The sequence below is a fragment of the Choloepus didactylus genome, chromosome 7 (genome assembly GCF_015220235.1).
Source record: "Choloepus didactylus isolate mChoDid1 chromosome 7, mChoDid1.pri, whole genome shotgun sequence".
Taxonomy (NCBI): domain Eukaryota; kingdom Metazoa; phylum Chordata; class Mammalia; order Pilosa; family Megalonychidae; genus Choloepus; species Choloepus didactylus.
Genome location: NC_051313.1, coordinates 49,640,422 through 49,661,065, shown reverse-complemented (window position 1 = coordinate 49,661,065; position 20,644 = coordinate 49,640,422). Strand labels below are relative to the sequence as shown.

The following is a 20,644-nucleotide window of genomic DNA, read 5'->3' as shown; positions in this document are numbered from 1 at the left end:
AGATCCGTTTCTCACTGTGTAAGAAGAAACAAAGGAAGATAAAATACTAGGATATTAATGAATGACTCTGAGAATGAGGGAAAGGATTTTAGCCTTCCTTTTTGAAGTATCAGAAGACCAGGGATGGTTTAACATGGGTGAGAAGTTTAACAACAGTGGCAAATTTAATGTTGATAACAAAGCTTTTAAAACAAGGGCACAAAGCATCTCTAGACAATGAATTAGGGTGCTAAGACAGATAAATAAGTATTATGGTTGTATTATGAAGACCAGTATAAAATCCAAATAAGATATGGGTTCTCTAGGACTATGAATGAAAACCATAGGCCATCTTAAAATCCAGCCTTTCAATCCTCTCCTTTTACACACAAAGAAACTGAAGACTAGAGAAAATGAGAGACAGACTTGTCCTGCTTCACACTGCTCATGTGTAATTATCTATGCAATAGCATTCCTTTGTTCAGTAACAAATGCATGACACTATACTATTTTATCACTTATTCTTCACTCTTAAGTTCTAAACTTGTTGGTTAATCTGTGTGTATTCAGTATTTTTTTTTGAGCTCTAACTTCAGCTGAATTGTATCATCATGCATACACAACATTTTACAGGGAAGAAGTTGTTGTCATATGATAATTTCCTTCCTGATCCTTCCCTGTTCAGAAGGATCTGCTTTCCTGAACAGCATAAGAACCATTCCTTCATTTAGCCTAGCAGTGGGTGCAAAAGGATTGAAACATTACACTTTCTAAACAGGTCCCTTATTTTGGACAGTATCCAACTTGCAAAGGCTATTGCTCTTCTGGTGATGATGATCGTCATCGTCTAACACCTGCCTATGCACCATGTGGCAGGAATTGTGCAGACTGCCTTAATGTATTATCTCATGCAGGCTGTGCAGTCCACACAGCTGCTGGTAAAGAACTCTGTTTCAGAGTAGTACAAAGAGCCGGCAACAGAGAAAGCGTAATGGCAGCTGCAATGTAACTGGGAGAATTGCCTCTGACAATTGGCTCCCGGCAGGGTCGGAGGGCATTTCTTCATCAGTCCCTTGGTTCAATTAGCAGACACTGTGCACCTGCTCCGTGCCAGGCAGAGTGCTGCATGCAGTGTGCCAGCCAACTGTGTGAACACCAGCCTGCCTTCCATGTGTGACCTCTCGCCTTTGCTCAGGAAAGTGGATGATTCTCCATCCTATTTAGGCTCGTGCTGACTGTGCTAGGGAGCCGCAGAGGTCAGAATTCACCCCTTACCATTACTGTTAATGTCCTCATCAGCAAACTGAAAAATCAACATTTGTAACTGTTTTTCTCCTGAAACCATCTGGCTTTCAAAAGCAGTTTTTCCAACAAGAAAGTGTTATGACAGATTATAATTTCCATTTTCAATTAAAAAGTCAGGGAAACAAGGTAAAGGGAATTTGTAAAAAATGTTTTGTGATTATTTGTTAGGTAAAAGATCAAGTCAAAGAAAGAACCAGCATTTGTAATCCTGTACTCCATGTAGGTAGATCATGCTGCTTTCTGTGGTATGCACTGTACTTCAGATGGAATTCAGAAATGAGCAAAATCTGAGATGTAGGAGTTCCAGAATGGATCTGCCACCTGCCAGCTAGCATTCAGATCTCAAAGGGGACCTGCCTGCACTTATTTAATGGGAAGATAAATGTGTTCATGGAACTGTTACTATAAATTCATTTAGAAATGGGACAGAGGCTGTACTCACATTCCCCCTAGGTCTGAGCTGCTGGCAGATTTGGTTCACTGTACCTCAGGGAGGTAATGCATTTTTGCCAGATGGCAAAGTGTGATTTTTATTTAGAGCTCCCTAATACCTATTTCTTTTACTGTTTAAATGAAGTTTTTGGTTAAATTCATCTGTTCTTTGAGAAATGCTTTCATACTCTTACAATAGGCAATGTATGGAATACTGTGCAGGGCTTTACAAAGATAAACATGGTTATTGCCTAAAAGATGCATGTGATCTACAAAGAGAAATTAAAGTGTGAAAAAGCCCAAACAGTTTCATTAAAATTAGATTATGCAAAGAAGAAAGACTATACAGATCAATGATAGTTAATTTGTGGAGATCTGAGATACTTCTAAAATAAAATGAATTCTATGGACCATATGATCAGTCTCCTCATTTGACAGGAAGAGAAAACTCAGGCTTGGTTTACAGATGGTTCTGCATAATATACAGAAATCACCTGAAAATGGACAGCTGCAGCACTACAGCCTCTTTCTGGGACATCCCTGAAAGGCAGTGATGGAGGGAAATCCTCCCATTGGGCAGAATTTTGAGCAATGCATCTGGTTGTTCATTTTGTTTGGAAGGTGAACTGACCAGAGGTACACTTGTATACTGATTCATGGGCTGTTGCCAATGGCTTGGCTGGACAGTCAGGGATTTGGAAGGAAACATGACTGGAAAATTGGTGACAAATTGGTATGGGGAGAGGTATGTGAATAGACCTTTCTGAGTGGGCAAAAACATGAAGATATTTATGTTCCATGTGAATGCTTACCAGAGGGTGACTTCAGCAGAGGAGGATTTTGATAATCAGGAGGATAAGATGACTCATTCTGTGGATACCAGCCAGACTCTTTCCCCAGCTACTCTTGTCATTGCCCAATGGGCTAATGAACAAAGTGGCCATGGTGGTAGGGATGGCATGCATGGGCTCAGCAACATGGACTTCCACTCACCAAGACCAACCTGGCTAAGACCACTGCTGAGAGACCAATCTGCCAGCAGCAGAAACCCACACTCAATCCTCAGTTTGGCACCATTCCCTGAGGTGATCTGCCTGCTACCTCATGGCAGGTTGATCACGTTGGATCACTTCCATCATGGAAGGGGCAGCAATTTGTTGTAACAGAATAGGCAGATACCCTGGATACAAATTTGCCTTTCCTACACATGATGTTTCTGTCAAAACTACCATCTCTGGACTTACAGAATGCTTTATCCAGCATCATAGTTTTTCACACAACATGCTTCTGATCAAGGAATCCACTTCACAGCGAATGAATTGTTGGAATGGGCATATGCTCATGGAATTCAATGATTTACCGTGTTGCCCATTATACTGAAGTAGCTGGATAGATAGAGCAGTGAAATAGCCTTTTGAAGACTCAGTTATAGCACCAACTAAGTGGCAATACCTTGCAGGGCTAGGGCCATATTCTCCAGAAGGCTTTGTAGGCTCTAAATCAGTATGCATTCTATGGTGCTATTTCTCCCATAGTGAGTATTCAGGGGTCCAGGAATCAAGAGGTGGGAATGGAATTGAAACCACTCACTTTTACCCTAGTCATCCACTAATTTTTTTTTTTTTTTTTTTTTTTTTTTAATTCCTGTCCCTGCGACCTTAAGCTCTGCTGGTCTACAGGTCTTAGTTCTAAAAGGAGTGTTGCTTCCACCAGGAGACATAATGATTCCATTGAACTGGCAGATAAGACTTGAACCTGGCCACTTTGGGGTCCTCATGCCTCTGAATGATTAGGCAAAGAAGAGAATTACTGTACTGGCTGGTTTGATTGATCCTGATTATCAAGGGGAAATAGGACTGCTGCTGCACAATGGAGGTAAAGAAGAGTTTGCCTGTAATACAGGAAATCTCATGGGGCATCTTTTAAAACTACTGTGCCCTGTGATTAAAGTTAATGGAAAACTGTAATAACCCATCCAGGAAGGACTACTAATGGCCCAGAAACTTCAGGAATGAAGGTTTGGGTCATCTCACCACTCAAAGAACTACAGTCAGCTGAGGTGCTTGCTCAGGGTAAAGAGAATAGGGAATGGGTATAGGAAGAAGGGAGTTTTAAATATCAGCTATGACCACATGACCAGCTACAGAAATGGGGACTGTATGTTTAGGAGTATTTTTCCTTGTTTTATGATGATTATGTATATTTACATAAAGCGTATATCTTTGTTTTCTTTCCTATTGTATTCCCTTGTCACATAAAATAAGTTGTGTTAATTTCATGTCATATAGTATTTAAATTACAGGATATCAGGTTTAAGAGTGAATATTACCAAGTACTTGCACCCTCTTCTGGTTCAAGTTAGTGCATTTCCAGTTATATGCAGGACAGCTTAATTACAGTAAGAGAAAATATGGTTGTTACTGTTTTTATTTAGAGATTAAATATGGTTTAAGGAGATACTCATGGGTGCCAAGTTGACAAGGGGTTGATTGTGATGGTTGATAAGTTCATGTATCAACTTGACTAGGTTTTACTGTCCAGCAGCTTGATCAAACAAGCATTGGCCAGATTGTTACTGTGAGAATATTTTGTGGATTTAAATCATCAATAAGTTAGTTTCGTCTATGGCTGATTATATCTGCAGTCGACTTAAGAGACTGCCTTCAGCAATGAAAGAAATCTTATCCAATCCACTGAAGGCCTTACAGGAAGAACTGATGATTTCAGTAGTCAAAAAGAAGAATTTCCTTCTCTCCTTCAGTCAGTCAGCTTCTCCTGGGAAATTCTTCAAAAACCTTCATCACAGTTCCAGTTTGAAGCCTATACTATGGAACTAGGGCTTTCCCACCCCTACAGTCACATGAGCCAATTCCTGTAATAAATCTCACAATATTTACATAATATAAGTAGATACATCTATCTATCTATCTATCTATCTGTCTATCTATCTATCTATCTATTCTAATCTATTTCCTGTCCTGTTTCCTTGGAGAATGCTAATACAGATGCCAGGACAGCATAAAAAGTTTTGATAGTTATGACAATATTGCTATCAAAATATGTCTCTCTTTCATATTTTGGAAATTACTTTTATGACCACCTTTGTGGTATATGAAATATGTCCTCTGAATGTTAACTCAGGCCAAAGACAAATATCAGTCTGATGCTCAGGCTTGTGGCATATGCATATATCAACTCCACCCCTTTAGTTTTCACTATGTGGCCAACAGAGTATGTGAGAATAGTCAGTTGGTATTTATAAAATGAAGGTTATGAATCTCAGCTCTATTCTCTGAAGATTCATGAACTATAAAAGGGCATCATTATTGCATTCTGTCATTGCATTGTGCTCTTTAGCCGTTTTCCATTTTATGTTGTAAAGCTCCTTAGGATCCATTTGCATGAAAGCTACTGTGTGTACTCATTTTGTATGGCATTGTGGCAAATGCTGTTATCTACAGGGTTCCTATTCATTTTGGAATTCATTTCACAGCTCACTAATTGTGAATGAGAGGAGGAAATATATGCTTTTATTCCAAAGCATGCCAAGCAGATGGCCCCAAATTCATTGCTACCGGCACTGTCAGTGTGGTCCTCTTCTGTAGGTAGTGAGCCTGGCATCGATCCGTCAAACACAATGTGAGGGGTCCATTTAACACAGCATTTGACAGTCACTGAGCCTCTGGTTTGTTGTAACTTATAAACATTTTTTTTTTTTTCCATCATCAGCCTCTAAAGTGGTCCGTCATTTGAGCAGGTGCAAACACAGTAGAATTCAGATTCGTTTTACTTGAGAAGCCAGAATGAACTTTTATTCATATGGAAATTTTGGGAAAAGAAAACAGTACAGAGGATTAAGCTTAGTTTCCCCAAAAGGGATTAATACATGTGCTGAGATTCAAAACTGTAGCATCATTTCTGAGATTGAACCTTCTGAAAAATTAAGTTGAAGATCAGGGTTTATGTTTTTAAGCCTCTTAGGTGAACCTCCTCTCTGATCTCTCCTTTTTAATTTTCTTTCTATACAAAGGATTGTTTACTTACTGACTTTTATATACAAAGTGATTTACATGATCATTCAAAATATTAACAATTGCATGCTTTGTGTGTGTGTGTGTGTGTGCACGCATGTGTGTGTGTGATGATACAGAGTCAGAGACAGAGAGGAGAGAGTGACAAGAGAGATATAATATCTTCATACATTTCCTACTTCAAAAGAGATAATAGGGAACTATGTATTTGGGTTATCACTTCAGGAAAAGGAGGGTTGGGTCCAAACAGTTCAGTGGAGCTGAATGATGTAATTTGATCACAACTTCTTATTTAAGAGAATCAGAATGTGGAGATTCTGTTTTCTTGTGTACATAAAGAAAAATTGCGTGTATACTTCCCTCACTCCTTCCTTCTCTCATGCCCAAACAGCCTACCAGTTTTCACATGGTGAATTGACTATACTTTTTTCTTTTTGTTATATTTCAGACTGATGCAGCGCTAATGTATGATGCTGTGCATGTGGTGTCTGTGGCTGTCCAACAGTTTCCCCAGATGACAGTCAGTTCCTTACAGTGTAATCGGCACAAACCCTGGCGCTTTGGGACCCGCTTTATGAGCCTTATTAAAGAGGTATGTCACGATTGCCCTTGTCTCTTTTTTCCTCAAGATGAATCACTCAAGATTATTGCAGTTTTTCTAGCAGGTGACCTTTTCCTTTTATCTTTGAAATTAGACGTCTTCCTCTCTCTCACCCCATTCAAGCAAACTTAGAATTTTTAATAATAAAAACAAAAGGAGGAAGAAAGTTTTGGTACAAATAAATGAGACATTCTTCAGAATATCTCTGATGGTGCAAACAGATGAAAATCTGTGACCTAGGAAAGCTTAATTTATGAGTGTTAGCTTTTACCTTTCTGAAACTTTGTGTATGTTACTTGCCATTTATGTAGTGATAGAGATGTTAAAGAGTGTTTGTTTATACTTTAGGCAACAAAATGTGCATTGCATTTTTAACACTAATGTAATTTGCACTACATTTAAATTTATACTCCATTTGTAAATCTTAAAATACAGTTACTTAGGTCTATGATTCCTAAATATAATGTCTAGTTATTTTAATTATATTAATAGTTAATGTAAAACAGAATATATGGATTCATACAAATGCAAAGTTTACTTCATATTGTATTATGCAATCATTTTCATGTCTATATATGATTTCTTATTATGTCTGTTAGTATAATAGACCAAGCACTAACTGAAGCCCATGGTGAAAATTTATGTGTTTATGAATTATAAAACACATCTGTCATAATCAAATTGAAAGTATTCTAAGATGACAGAGGACTTTTCTTAACATGCACATATATATGTATCTGTGTGTGTGTGTGTTCGTTTATTCATTATATCATGAAGGAAATTCCTCTCGAGTTACTATATCAAAATTTAACTAAGTCAATCTCTGCTTTGGAAAATCAAAGATACTATCACCATACATGTTTTATCCTAATGGATTAAAAGAATTTATGGGTTCATCTTCTAATAAAATATTCATCACTAAAATAAATGGGCAAATAAGACCGTATTTGAGAATCTCTAGGTCCTCAGCAAAGAATAGACCCATGAATTTTCCTTGTCTAATTCTTATCACAGTCTCAGGTAGGTGAAATGACATTCACAGATGACTCCCTGAAAAATACATTGTGTTTTTTTTCATATTTTCCTCTTTGCTTTGGTTGCTAGGAAGTTCAAAGTGGAATTTGTGATTCATGTTACTAATTGTATTGGATCACTTGGTGTATGTTTCTTTGTGCTGTCTTCATTCCAGATTTGTTTTACGACTCTAGAACACTATTCCTATACCTCTTGATCCCTTTGTCTATGTTTATACTATTATGAATTTTTGTTAACCACCTGGAATAATTTTTTGGAAGAAGTTTATTTAGAAATAAAATTTTATTCTCTGTTGGAAGCCAACTAATACATTTTTTACCTGTAGTCATGACGTGATGCAATATGCATATATATATATGTATTACATTTTTTTTTCTATTTCATTTGTAATTTATTAGCCTAAAATACTTTGGGATATATTTGAAATACATAAGTATTTGAGAAACATGTGGAGCCAAAAAAATGTAGTACTAATGATATCTGTTTTTAATCTTTATTGAAATGTTTCCCTTAATCTACTGGATTTTGTTTGTTTGGGGTCTCAGTGTATATTGAAACTATAGTTGTGAGTATATGTTACATAATTAAAAATTTTAATTTTTAACTGTTTTTCAAGCTATTTTCATATAGCAAATAATGGAAACATCTAATTTTGACTAGATGAGGAAACTTTTTATATTTAAAAAAAGTCCCGATATTTGCTTATGTTTTATAGATGAAACCATTATGTAACTAGATTATTATATTCCCAACTATTTGTACATGGAGAGCTCTTTCAACAGAAGTAGAGCTTGAGTTGAAATAAATATGATACACTTTTCCTAGTCTCACATGGGAGAAAGTAGTTAGTTCATTATTGCAAGGGGAAAGTGTGTAATTAAAGTAGCATTATTTAGGTTTTCCTGGATTCAGTTTCTTTCATTGTAATAACATGAGTTTATTTTAATATTTGTATGAATTTAGGAGTGGCATTTTTATAACATAGTTGTATTTATAATCCTTAATGAGATATTCAGTATCTCATATATCATAATACATCTCTAAATTCTTCTTGTTTTGCTAAAAGAGGTTCACTAAGTAGTTTTAAATAAAACATAATCTCCAAATTCTTATAGAAAAAAATTTGTACCTGGAAAAACTGCATTATATAAAATGAAAAGTTTACAATAAATTTCATACTGAAACTAGGGTAGTTTATTTAGGGAAAACTTCAAATTTCAAAAGAATAAAAAATATTTTTAAAATTTGTAGCAATATAAATTTAAGAGAAGTAATGAAAATTATCTCTGCTAATTTTTTGTGTAAAGTCCTTTACATGTTTATTAATCTATGTTTTTTTAATTTTTTTCTTTACCCATAGGCACACTGGGAAGGTCTCACAGGCAGAATAACTTTCAACAAAACCAATGGCTTACGAACAGACTTTGATTTGGATGTGATCAGCCTTAAGGAAGAAGGTCTTGAAAAGGTACTTGAGACATTCAGCTCATTTACTTTAATTGTTAAATGAAAAACCTCCTGGTGAGGAAATAACTATGCTCTGTTGTAGTCACATTTCATTGAAATTTAACTTTAAGTCACTGTATTACTTAGGGTTCTCTAGGGAAACAGAATCAACAAGAGATATCTATCTATAAATATAAGATTTTTTAAAAGTGACTCACATAACTGTGGGTATGCATGAGTCCAAATTCTGTAGGGCAGGCAGCAAACTGGCAACTCTGGTGAAGATGTTTGATAAACTCCTTGGGCAGCGAACTGGAAACTTCAATGAACTTGTCAAGAAACGCTTCCCTGGTCAGCCGAAGAAGAAGTGAAGATCCTCTGTCTGTCTTGCTTTAAAGTCTTCAACTGATTGGATTAAATCCAGCTGATTGAATTCTCTTGTGAAAGACACACCCTTCGTTGAATTTAATCAGTCACAGCTGCAGCCAATTGACTGATGGTAAAATAAACCAGCCTTCTGGTTTATTAACCAGCCACAAATGTCTTTGCAGTAATGGTTAGGTCAGTGCTTGCTTGAACAGACACCGGGCACCATCACATGGCGAAGCTGACACATGAACCTAACTATCACAGTCACCCTACAAAATGCATTTTCAATTCATTATATTGAATATAATAGTTGACAATTAGGATTTAAGGGTAAAGAATTTTGTAAGACAATTTAAATATTTTATTTTCTCACCAGGTTTTTCTGATTCTTTGAAATGTATATAATCTTAATTAACCTTAAGATTTAATATAGTAATTAGAAAATATTTGGTTTAATATGGATATTTGTATATGCAGCTTACAATCACTTATGTTTATATAAACTTTTCTGTTGGAGCAGCCTTTAAAATGGATTAAAGACAGAAGTTTGTTCTCATTTTGGGGTCATATTCATGTGAAATGTCTGAAATAATGAAACAAAGTAAATTAGGTATGAACATAAATAAGACACTGCTCAGTATATATGTCTTACCTGATTTTATTTCTAGAGATTGAGGTAAAGCAAAGGCAAAGTTTATAAAATGTAAGACATGAACTTACCATAAGAATAATTGAGTTTAAATTTGCTTGTATTTTTAATGTATGTATTTAGATTTTTTCTGATAGATTCATTGAATCTGTATTAAATAGATATTTTGATAAGAACTTGTGAAAAAATTCTATTTGGCTGAGATCATATTTCTTTGAAGATAGGGGTTTTGTTTTTCAGCCAGCAACTTAACATGAAACATTATTCATAGATGGAAACTGAAGAAGGAAGTTGGGTCAGAAGAAGGGTTCTTTTAGTCTGAGAGAAAACAGCATTTTAGAATGCTGAATTCTATTGATACGGTTGAGAGAAGAAACAAATTTTTGATGTCACCAAGACGGGGAGAAGTATGCCATGGCCAACACTTGACTGACTGAAATTGATAGGGCTGTTACCTCCTCCCACTGAGAGTTACAGACTGTACCCTTTGTCAAGACCTTACAAAGGCAAGGATGTTTTGTGATAAACTGGAACCCAAATGTTTATTAGGCAGTAGTGATTAAATACTTTTTCCCAAGATGCGAACAGCAGTCTATACCAAAGACTGTGATTGTAATGGTGATATTCAGTGAGCTGTTACGGGTTTTATCCCAGTGTTTACTGGGAAAGTTATTACCTTACTTTTCTAAGGTAGCCATGTCACTTATGATGAGCTTTGACCATTGCTTGTCTTTCAACACATCAACATAAAAATGGTGATTCTCTTCATATTACTATAAACCTAGTCCTGCTAGATTTGGAGAAGCTTTCTCTATGCTGTAATGTGGATTATAGCTAGATCTGAACATAATGGTTACCAAACACATGTGATGATCCATCATACTGATAACCAAGGTACAAGTGTGAACTATTCATGTTGCTCCAAAATTTCATAAATATTTTGTATTCTCTTCTGAAATTTAAAACTTGTTTTGCTAAGTTCATTACACACAGTTCTTATCCTCAATGAAATTTTTATATAGTATAACCTGATAACACATTTTTTAATAGACACAATGGAAAGCTGTCTGTATCAAACCATCAAAAGAGAAATGAGAGAGTATTTCTGACCTAGGATATAATCAAGTAAAGAGTCACAGTAAATGGGACTAATGTCTCTGTGTCAAATTCTTAACCCAAAAATGTAGAATGTGAAATGTTTTCCTCTTATGTTGAAGTCAGAATATCATGGTCTCTGAAAGAATCTGGTAGTATCATCTCTATAGGCAATTAAACTAGAAATTTTAATGCCAAATTCAATACTGCCTTATCATTATTGGGTGAAGAAAATGAAAGAAGACAAAGTGCAAAATCCTACCTTTCTTCATGACTTCTCTGTGTCCACTGTGCCTTTTCCTAATTCTGCCTTGGTTATCTTTGATGAGCATATTTCATTTATTTATTTTTTCTAACAAATATGTAGTGAATATTTATTTTTTAGCCCTTATAAAACTTGTACTCTAGTGGAGGAAACCTATCAATAATAAATGGACTCATAAAATTATAAGAGTATTGAGTAGTAGTAAGTGTTAAAAGGATACGTTTTGTTTTTATGTCGTTCAAATAATAGATTTTGAATCATTTTCTGAAAAGTGAAACTTAGGAGTAAAGCAGCTAAGAAGAAGAGAGTCCACAATTCTGATATTTACAACTTTGGGATGCATAAACTACTAATGAGCAGGTCTATTTCTTATTAACAGAGTTGGGTGGGGCATGTTCAGGAAACGGAGCCTGGAGTAGAGATGCTACTGTGTACACATGCCTGCCAATTAGACAGTACCCAAGGAAAAAATATGAATCCTTTCTACTCTATCTTGACAGGCACCTTGGTTTGAAACCCAGCCCAAAAAGCTGTGGTTCAAGAGGGGTCATGAATATGGCATCCGAGGCCAACCACTTCTGTCCAAGCAAGATATCTAGGGCTATGACAATGATATTCCCTGGAGCAGGGAAGGAGGAATAAGGATAGATGGTGCAATTCTTCCACTCAGGCAATAAAAAAAGCAATTTTCTTGTTTAAGAACCTGGTTTCAAGTACTTAAGAATAGGAAAAGAATTAGTGGTTTTCCAGATCTAATGCTTCTCTGCAGTTCAAAGTTGATATTGTGCATTCTACTTTCAAAATGTTTTTAAAATCTATCAATTTCTTTTCACATCCATTGCCACAATCATAACCAGAGTTCCATTACCTTTCACTTGGGCAACTACACTGAAGTCCCAACAAGCTCCTCTGATCTACTCCCCCTTAAAATCCATTCTTCAAACCACAGAAACCATATTGACACATTTAATAGGAAATTGACTATGTCATTCCTCTGTTTAAACTCTCATTGATTCCCATTGCATTTTGAGTACAATCCAAACATGACTTACCAGTTCCTGGATATCTCTCATCTTATCTTTCACCACACTCTCAGATATTTTCTATGTTCCGACTACACTGGCCTTTTCTCATTCCCTCATATGTACAAAATTTTCTAGTATTTTGGCACATGAGTTTCCCCAGCCTGGAATGTTCTCTTTTGCTTGGCTAACTCTTATTCCCTTAACCTGTAACCAAATTTAAGTTTCTCAAAGTGTCCTTAACTTTTCCTTCCTAGCACTATTCATTTGTACCTTTTTAAAGGCCCATCACCCTAACTAGACCTCTCTCACAAGCCCTCTTAGGAAAAAGTAAATGGTCCCTTTTCCCATTATTATATATTCAAAGGTCTATCAAAGTGTTTGACACATCCTCCAGAAATATTTATTGACTGTTGAATGAATGAAGGATTACTATGAGACTCTTAAGAGATGCTTCACATAAGAAAGCTTACTCAAGTTTCTGGTACAGAGTTATTTTCATATCACACATTATGTTGTCCTTTTTCCAGCTTTGCACAATACCTCAGGAGTGGCAACAGAGAAATCCAACAATTAAAGGGACAGTGTGCTGAAGTTGTGGGTCAAGGTTTCAGGGGATAAAAGATTTTAGAGGGCAGGAGAAAGCAGCACTGAAATCTAAGCTTACGAAGATGCCCATTGCACCAATGACAAATGTGGTCCCCTATATTGTGAAGTTTAAAATTTTTATCAAATTTTCCTTACCAGTATTACATTAAAGAATAAAAATAGTTACCCTTTTTCTAAAGTTTCCTATTTTTTCCTTGTAAGTTATGGTGTGGAAATAAATGAAGACCACCCAAACAAGTATAAATGCAAGCATTTATTCAGAGCTTGTTGTAGCAAGAGAGTCAGACAGTATCACTTGCATTTCGCAGATGCTCAGAGGAAGGCAGGCCAAGTGGGGACGGCTTTATAATGGAAAAAAAATGGGAAGGCATCAGGTATGCTCTGATTGGAGGTTGTTGGTATAAGGAAACTGGAGGGGACTAACCAGAAGCAGGGCGTCGTGTGTGATTGATTTGTGGAGCATATTTGGCTTTCTTTGGTTGGTACTGAATTGATAGGGTGGAACATAAGCAATAACCAATAAAAGAAAAAAGAAGAAAGCTTCCATGATCTAGATAAAATCCACATTCAGAAAATTGAGAAAATGAAATGTGTCAGGCAGATATAATGAAAAGATACTTTATGTATATCCTGATTAATATTTTAAATGTTAAAATAGAGAATAAAAAACATTTTCAAGAAAAAAATTTCACCAACAAAGAAATGAATATTGGGATGCTTTTGGTCTTTTCAGCAACAGTAAATGCTAGAAAATAACTAGCAAGACTTACAGAGCTCTAAAAGAAGAAGATTGTGACACAGGATGTGTTCAGCCACGTTTTCTTTATATAAGGAGGCAAAAAAAACTCTTCAGATATGCAAGCAAATAGGAGTATATCACATAGATATCCTTTATAAATAAATAAAATTGTGTATGGAAACATAAAATGATAAATTGAATGCAAACACTCAACAAAAAGAAACTGTGGCTAGAAATATTATGAACATCAAAACCAGTTAAATATAGAGATATGGCTTTAGATAATTGCTTTTAGGATTATATAAAAAATTCTAATTTTTTCCCTTAAAAAGAGATAATCTATAATATACAAAGCAAAATAAAGAAAAAATTGGGAATTTGTATGTGTAGTAGTAGAAGGGAGCAGTGATTTTTCATCAAGTAGACATCATTTTATTTTTTATGGTTTAGTATTGTTTCTAGAATATGATTGTAAAATTTCAGCAAAAGTTGGTGCTATACATTAGCAGGCTTAAAAGTACAATATCTCCTAAATTACCATATGAAACATCTGTCTATCAGAAAACTCAGGAGTAGAATAGAAAAAGTGAAAATGATGAAAGGAGCAGGCTAAATATAAGATTTTGGAAAAAAAAAAAAAAAAAGGACAGTAAGCAAAATCTACTGGTGATTGCCTTATGCAGAAACACATACAATGAGAAGTATGTTTAAAATGACCTAAAGATAATGATTTATCAGACATTTGGCAACACAAAAATAATGGAAACAAAGGAAGCCTGTTAATGTTAGATAGCAGAAGTCTAGTGAAAAGAATTATCTGGAATAAACATAGTTATTTTATACCAATAAAACATGTTATTTAGAAACAAAGACATTATAAACCTCTATAATATCATTTGAATATGTAAGTCAAAATTTTTAAAAATGAAAGATAAATTGATAGAAAGATAATTGTAGTATGAAATGCCCATTAACTTTCAGGGGGAATATAGCATTTAGAAAAGTACTTTTGGAAAGCCAGGTGGCAACAACTATTAAACACCTTAACAACTCATATTCTTTTGACCTAGTCATTATATTTCTAGGAATAAGTTTTAAAATAAACATATATGGGCAAATATTTATAAATAAAAATGTTTATGAATCCTTGTTTATAACGGTGATAAATTATATGTTCTTATGATGTTCATTTTATAGTAATTAAAATTATGAATTTTAATGCCAAAAGAAAATACTTACAATAGTGAACAAGCAAGATATATTTAATAATTGACATAATACTTATAGCATACTTTTATAAACACATTATATTTATTTTTTTCATTTAATCTCCATAATATTCCTCTGAGGTAGATAATATTATCTCCCCATTTCACAGATGAGGAAATTGAGGCATAAAGAAGTAATGTGCCCAAGTGACCTGATGGAAGTAGTGGATATGTACAGGCAGTTTGACAGGCCCTTAAGAGGCTAGGCCATTAATGATAAGGCTATGATGGAAACTATGGAAAGAAGACATATATAGAGAAAAGAGACTGGAAGAAAGTAAATTAAACATTAGCTATGATTGACTCTGGGTATGTGCTAGGATCAAAGTTTAAATTTATATTATATCATCTTTTGTATATTTTATAATTTTAAAATAATAAACATACATTTATGAATAGAAGAATGTAATTTATTTTGAGTCATTAAAGCTTAAAGTAAAATAATGATGAGTGGTGCCATAATTTTCTATAATTCTTATGGTTTTAAAAGTTATTTTATATCTTTCAAATGCAATCTTCATAACTAGGATGACCATATAATTTGTTATCCAAATAGTGACATTTTTAAGCTTACAAGAGAACACTATTAAGATTTACACCAGGAAGACAGTTGTAAACTGGAAGTATCCAGGCAAACCAATACGTAGAGTCACCCTGCTTATAACAATTCTGTGAGGTCAGTAGAGCTTAGGTATAGTTATGCTATTTTAAAATGAAAAAATTGTTTAAAAGACTTGATCAAAATCTTAAAATAAAAAGTAATGGTTCCAGAGAGAACCCAAGATGGCGGCTAGGTAAGACAGGGCAAAAAAACACCTCCATGAAAAATACTAGATAAAAGCCAGAAAGTGACCCAGAATACCAGTTTCGGTGATGCACCAGCCGGACAATTTCTGCTAAATCCACAGGGACTGTGCATTTGGTGAAACCGGGAGTCTGCATGCTGAAATGAATGAGTGAGCTGGCTGAAAGTCCAGCGGCCATGCTGCGGTGTGGGGAAACCATGGGTTGGCATTTGGAGATGGACTAGTTCTTTAAAAAAAAACAACAAAAAACCTGGGACTGACTGCGGATAGAAAACGGTGAGAACTGCACAGTGAACCACAGCAGAGTGGGCTCTCCCAATGCCTCGGTGTCTGGCATGGAGGATAGCCCTACCCACACCCGCTGCTGATTGTCTTGGGGCCAGGGGGACAGAGGGGAGCCAAAAGGAGAAAGAAACCATGCCCCTTGCAACCATCTCCCTGGTGGGCTGAGGATGCTCCTGCCCGGGGCCGGATCCACAGCCTAGAGCCCCACCAAGAAACCCAGTGTGACAGGGAGTGTTTCCCACAGCACTGCGCACACCAAAATATTGGCCATGGACAGTAGCCTTTAGTGCACCCACAGATAATTGTCCTGGAGCTGGGAAGGTGGAGCTGTGTGAAAAGGGGGAAATTAACACACCCCATTCAACCATCTTTACAGCAGGCTGGGAATGCCCCTGCACAGCCCGGCGGCCCAGGGCTTCTCTGGAGGGCCAGTGCACACTTGTGACATGGCGCAGCCTTCCCTCGGGTCCTGGAAGAGCATGGCTGAGAAGGGGGACCTGCTTGGAAATCCCAGGGACCCTATGCCAGTGCCAGGGACTTGTGGGTCAGTGGCAGAGACGATCTGTGGTGGGACTGAATTGAAGGCTTGGACTCTTGCAACAGCCTTAAATCTCCAGGAACACCTAGGAAGTTTGATTATTAAAGCTGCCCTGCCTCCTTAACTGCTCAAACACATGCCCCACATTCAGGGCAGACAGCCCAACAACACACCCAAACTTGGTGCACCAATTGAACCCCACAAGAATCAGACCCCCACACACCACAAAGACAAAGTTGGGGAGAACTGACTTGAGGAGAATAGGTGAGTCACGGATGCCATCTGCCAGTTAGTTAGAGAAAATATACTCCACCAAGCTGTAGATCTGACAAACTAGAGATTGGTATTTTATAGACCCTGAAAGAACCCTATCAAGTAAAGCAAATGCCAAGAGGCCAAAAACAACAGAAAATCTTAAAGCATATGATAAAACCAGATGATATGGAGAACCCAAACCCAAACACCCAAATCAAAAGATCTTAAGAGACACAGTACTTGGTGCAATTAATCAAAGAACTAAAGTCAAACAATGAGAGCATGGCATAGGATATAAAGGACATAAAGAAGACCCTAGAAGAGCATAAAGAAGAAATTGCAAGAGTAAATAAAAAATAGAAGATCTTATGGAAATAAAAGAAACTGTTGGCCAAATTAAAAAGACATTGGATACTCATAATACAAGATTAGAGGAAGTTGAACAATGACTCAGTGTCTTCGAGGACCACAGAATGGAAAATGAAAGAACAAAAGAAAGAATGGGGAAAAAGTAGAAAAAATCAAAATGGATCTCAGGGATATGATAGATAAAATAAAACGTCCAAATTTAAGACTCATTGGTGTCCCAGAAGGGGAAGAGAAGGGTAAAGGTCTAGAAAGAGTATTCAAAGACCTTCCCAAACCTTCTACACAATATAAATACACAAAGCATAAATGCCCAGTGAACTCCAAATAGAATAAATCCAAATAAACCCACTCCAAGACATATTCTGATCAGACTGTCAAATACTGAAGAGAAGGAGCAAGTTATGAAAGCAGCAAGAGAGAAGCAGTTCATCACATACAAAGGAAACAACATAACACTAAGTAGTGACTACTCAGCAGCCACCATGGAGGCGAGAAGTCAGTGGCATGACATATTTAAAATTCTGAGAGAGAAAAATTTCCAACCAAGAATACTTTATCCAGCAAAGCTCTCTTCAAATTTGAGGGAGAGCTTAAATTTTTCACAGACAAACAAATGCTGAGAAATGTTGCTAATAAAAGACCTGCCCTACTTCAGATGCTAAAGGGAGCCCTACCAACAGAGAAACAAAGAAAGGAGAGAGAGATACAGAGAAATTTAAAAGACATGTATGGAACATTGCATCCCAGATCACCAGGACACACATTCTTCTCTGGTGATCACAGATCTTTCTCCAGAATAGACCATATGTTGGGACATAAAACAAGCCTCAATAAATTTAAAAAAAAAATTTGAATTTATTCAGAGCATGTTCTCTGACCACAATGGAATACAAATAGAAGTCAATAACTATCAGAGACTTAGAAAATTCACAAACACCTGGAGGGTAAAAATTAGGGGGAGATCAAAACATTCCCAGATAATCAAAAGCTGAGGGACTTCATCACCAGTAGATCAGTCCTATAAGAAATGCTAAAGGGAATTGAGCAGGCTGAAAGGAAGGTACACTAAATAATTGACTGAAACCACATGAAGAAATAAAGATTCCCAGTAAAGATCACATGGTAAATATAAATACCGATACTACTGTATTTTTGATTTGTAACTCCACTAGTTACTTCCTACAGGATCTAAAATACATAAACTGTAATGATAAATCAGTGGTTTTGGACTCAATGTAAAATATGTAATTTTTGAGAAGAACTATGTAAAGGTGGGGGAATGGAGGAGTAAAGGAACATAGTTTATGTGTCCTATTGAAGTTAAGTTGGTATCAAAGAAAAACAAGATTATTATAGACTTAAGAGGTTAAATTTAAGCCCCACGGTAAACATAAAGTATCAGAGAATATGACCATAGAGATGAAAAGTGGAGTATGGGTTATGAGAAGTGGGGGAAGGGGCAATGGGGAGTTAAGAAATGAGTGTAGGGTTTCTGTTTGGGGTGAAGAGAAATTTCTAGTAATGGATGGTTGGAAGGTAATAGCATTGCAACATTCTAAATGTGATTAATCCTACTAATGGAATCCTAGGGAGGGGTTGGAATGGGAAGATTTAGGCCGTATATGTTTCCACAAGTGAAAAAAAAAAAAAAAAGACAGTCTAAATAGACAATGACAGTTAAATGCCAAAGATGATCCTGAATGAGATCTGAGGATGGAGGAGAGGAGGCTCAAAGGGACATAGTTGGGACATAAGAAAAAAAAAAAGATATATAGAATGTAAGCTTTGTATAAATGTTGAATTTCTTGAATTTCTTAGCTGAGCTTAATGGGGTTGCATAAAAGAATGTTCTTGTTCATGGGAAATGTATATGTGAATTATATGGTTTGTTCAAGGATGTGTGCAGCTTGCTCTCATATGTTCAGAAGACAGAGCAATAGATGATGGATGATAGATAGGGAGAGACGGAGGGAGGGAGGGAAAGAAAGAAATGGTGGTGTGACAGGATGTTAAAGTTAGTGGATCGGGGTATTGGGGGAGGGGGGTCAGGGTATGCTGGAGTTCTGTGTATGGGGTTTGTACTGTTTTTGCAACTGTTCCTGTAAGTTTGAATTTATTTCAAAATAAAATTAAAAAAAAAAAAGTAATGGTTCCAAAATAGAAAAAAAAAAGTTTATCTTGGCTTTTGGTACATAGTTTTGTGAAAATTAAGATAAACACTGGTAACAGTTTCTTCATTTAATTGCAAATTTTAAATCTTGTATTACCAGGGGATTTACAACCTGGGAATCATACAAAGTTGTATACAATTAAAAATGTATTGCCACCGATATTTCTGAAACATCAGAATATTTTTCTAAGAAAACTGAGATTTACAAAAGACATCTCCTAATGCTTGTGATTGTGATTGTAGGAAATTATATTTCATATACTATGCATCTGAACCACAACTGGCTTCCCCCAATTTAGTCCTGGAAAAGCAACTGACAAAGAAGGAAACTAGATAAATAGGTTTAGATGAGTGAACATTTAGTTAACGTTATTTTTTTAATGAAAAATAATCATGGAAGAATATGTTAAGTTAAATGGGCAAAATTTCATGTTAGAAATTTCGTTAAAAATTTGGGAAGTCACATCAAGCTAGAGGGTGTCATTAGGCCGACAACAGTAGGTGAATGTGTTTGCCAGTACTTTGGCTGGTGGCATTAGAAGTACACATCTGAAAAACCTAGCTATTTAGCCAATGGTGAAAAATTACAGGAAATAAAATCTAAGGGAACAAATGCTTGGTTGGTATTAATTATAGACCAGGAAAGGAAAAGTGGCAGCCTCTGCGAAATAGAGCCTGCAGATGTATCTTGTTTAGTCAACAGAGTGTTTTTTAATGATTGTGAATTTGCAGCACTTAGTACAGATCAGGTACTCTACCTTCTTCCCTAGTAGCCAGCAGGGCTTCTATTAACCTAGGTGATGCCTTTCTGGAAACTACAAGAAAACACCCACACTAGGAAAATATAATCTCAAGGCAAAACGCTCTGTGAGCAAAGCTGTGTCTGGATTTTGGCCTCAGCTTGTTCCCTCTGTCTTGAGATTTTGTGAGATTTACAATCTGCTCACTCTTGCATATAAATTCTTACTTGTGGCTCACACCCTACTGCTTCACATGCTGGTGTTAGGCCTTTCATTACTGACAGGAATTAGAATGAGACCTCTGTCTATATGACACCCTGAGAGTCACCAAAGTAGAGAAATGTAATTGGCCAGTAGGTAATTTACTTTGGAAAGCATGCTGAATCAATCTTTTTTTCCCTTTTTCTTCCATTGAATTATTTGGCTTTTTCCTTTATTGACACAAACATAAGGAAAACAGTTTTTAATAGTAAGAGGGAAATTAGCTTGATAGGAGAAAATATGCCAAGAGCATCAACAGATATTTTTAGGCATCACTTAAAAGATGTTAATATTGAGTTTCTAGTTTAGTTAAATACATTTTTGGAAAAATGCATTAGGGTTTGCACTTCTATGTAACTATTATAATGATGTCTC

The 20,644-nt window shown here is 36.0% G+C and overlaps 1 protein-coding gene across 4 annotated transcripts in view; it reads left to right on the top strand.

The window, feature by feature from the left end:
• Positions 1-20,644, top strand: part of GRIK2 (glutamate ionotropic receptor kainate type subunit 2) — a 774,206-nt gene that overhangs the window by 397,540 nt on the left and 356,022 nt on the right. For all 4 annotated transcript variants that reach the window (XR_005217912.1, XM_037843288.1, XM_037843289.1 and 1 more), the window contains 2 exons: positions 6,196-6,339; positions 8,744-8,851. Coding sequence is in view for 3 of the 4 variants with exons in the window: in XM_037843288.1 (XP_037699216.1) it covers positions 6,196-6,339; positions 8,744-8,851 (252 nt within the window). In the remaining variant the exon portion in view is untranslated. The remainder of the gene's footprint in view (positions 1-6,195; positions 6,340-8,743; positions 8,852-20,644) is intronic.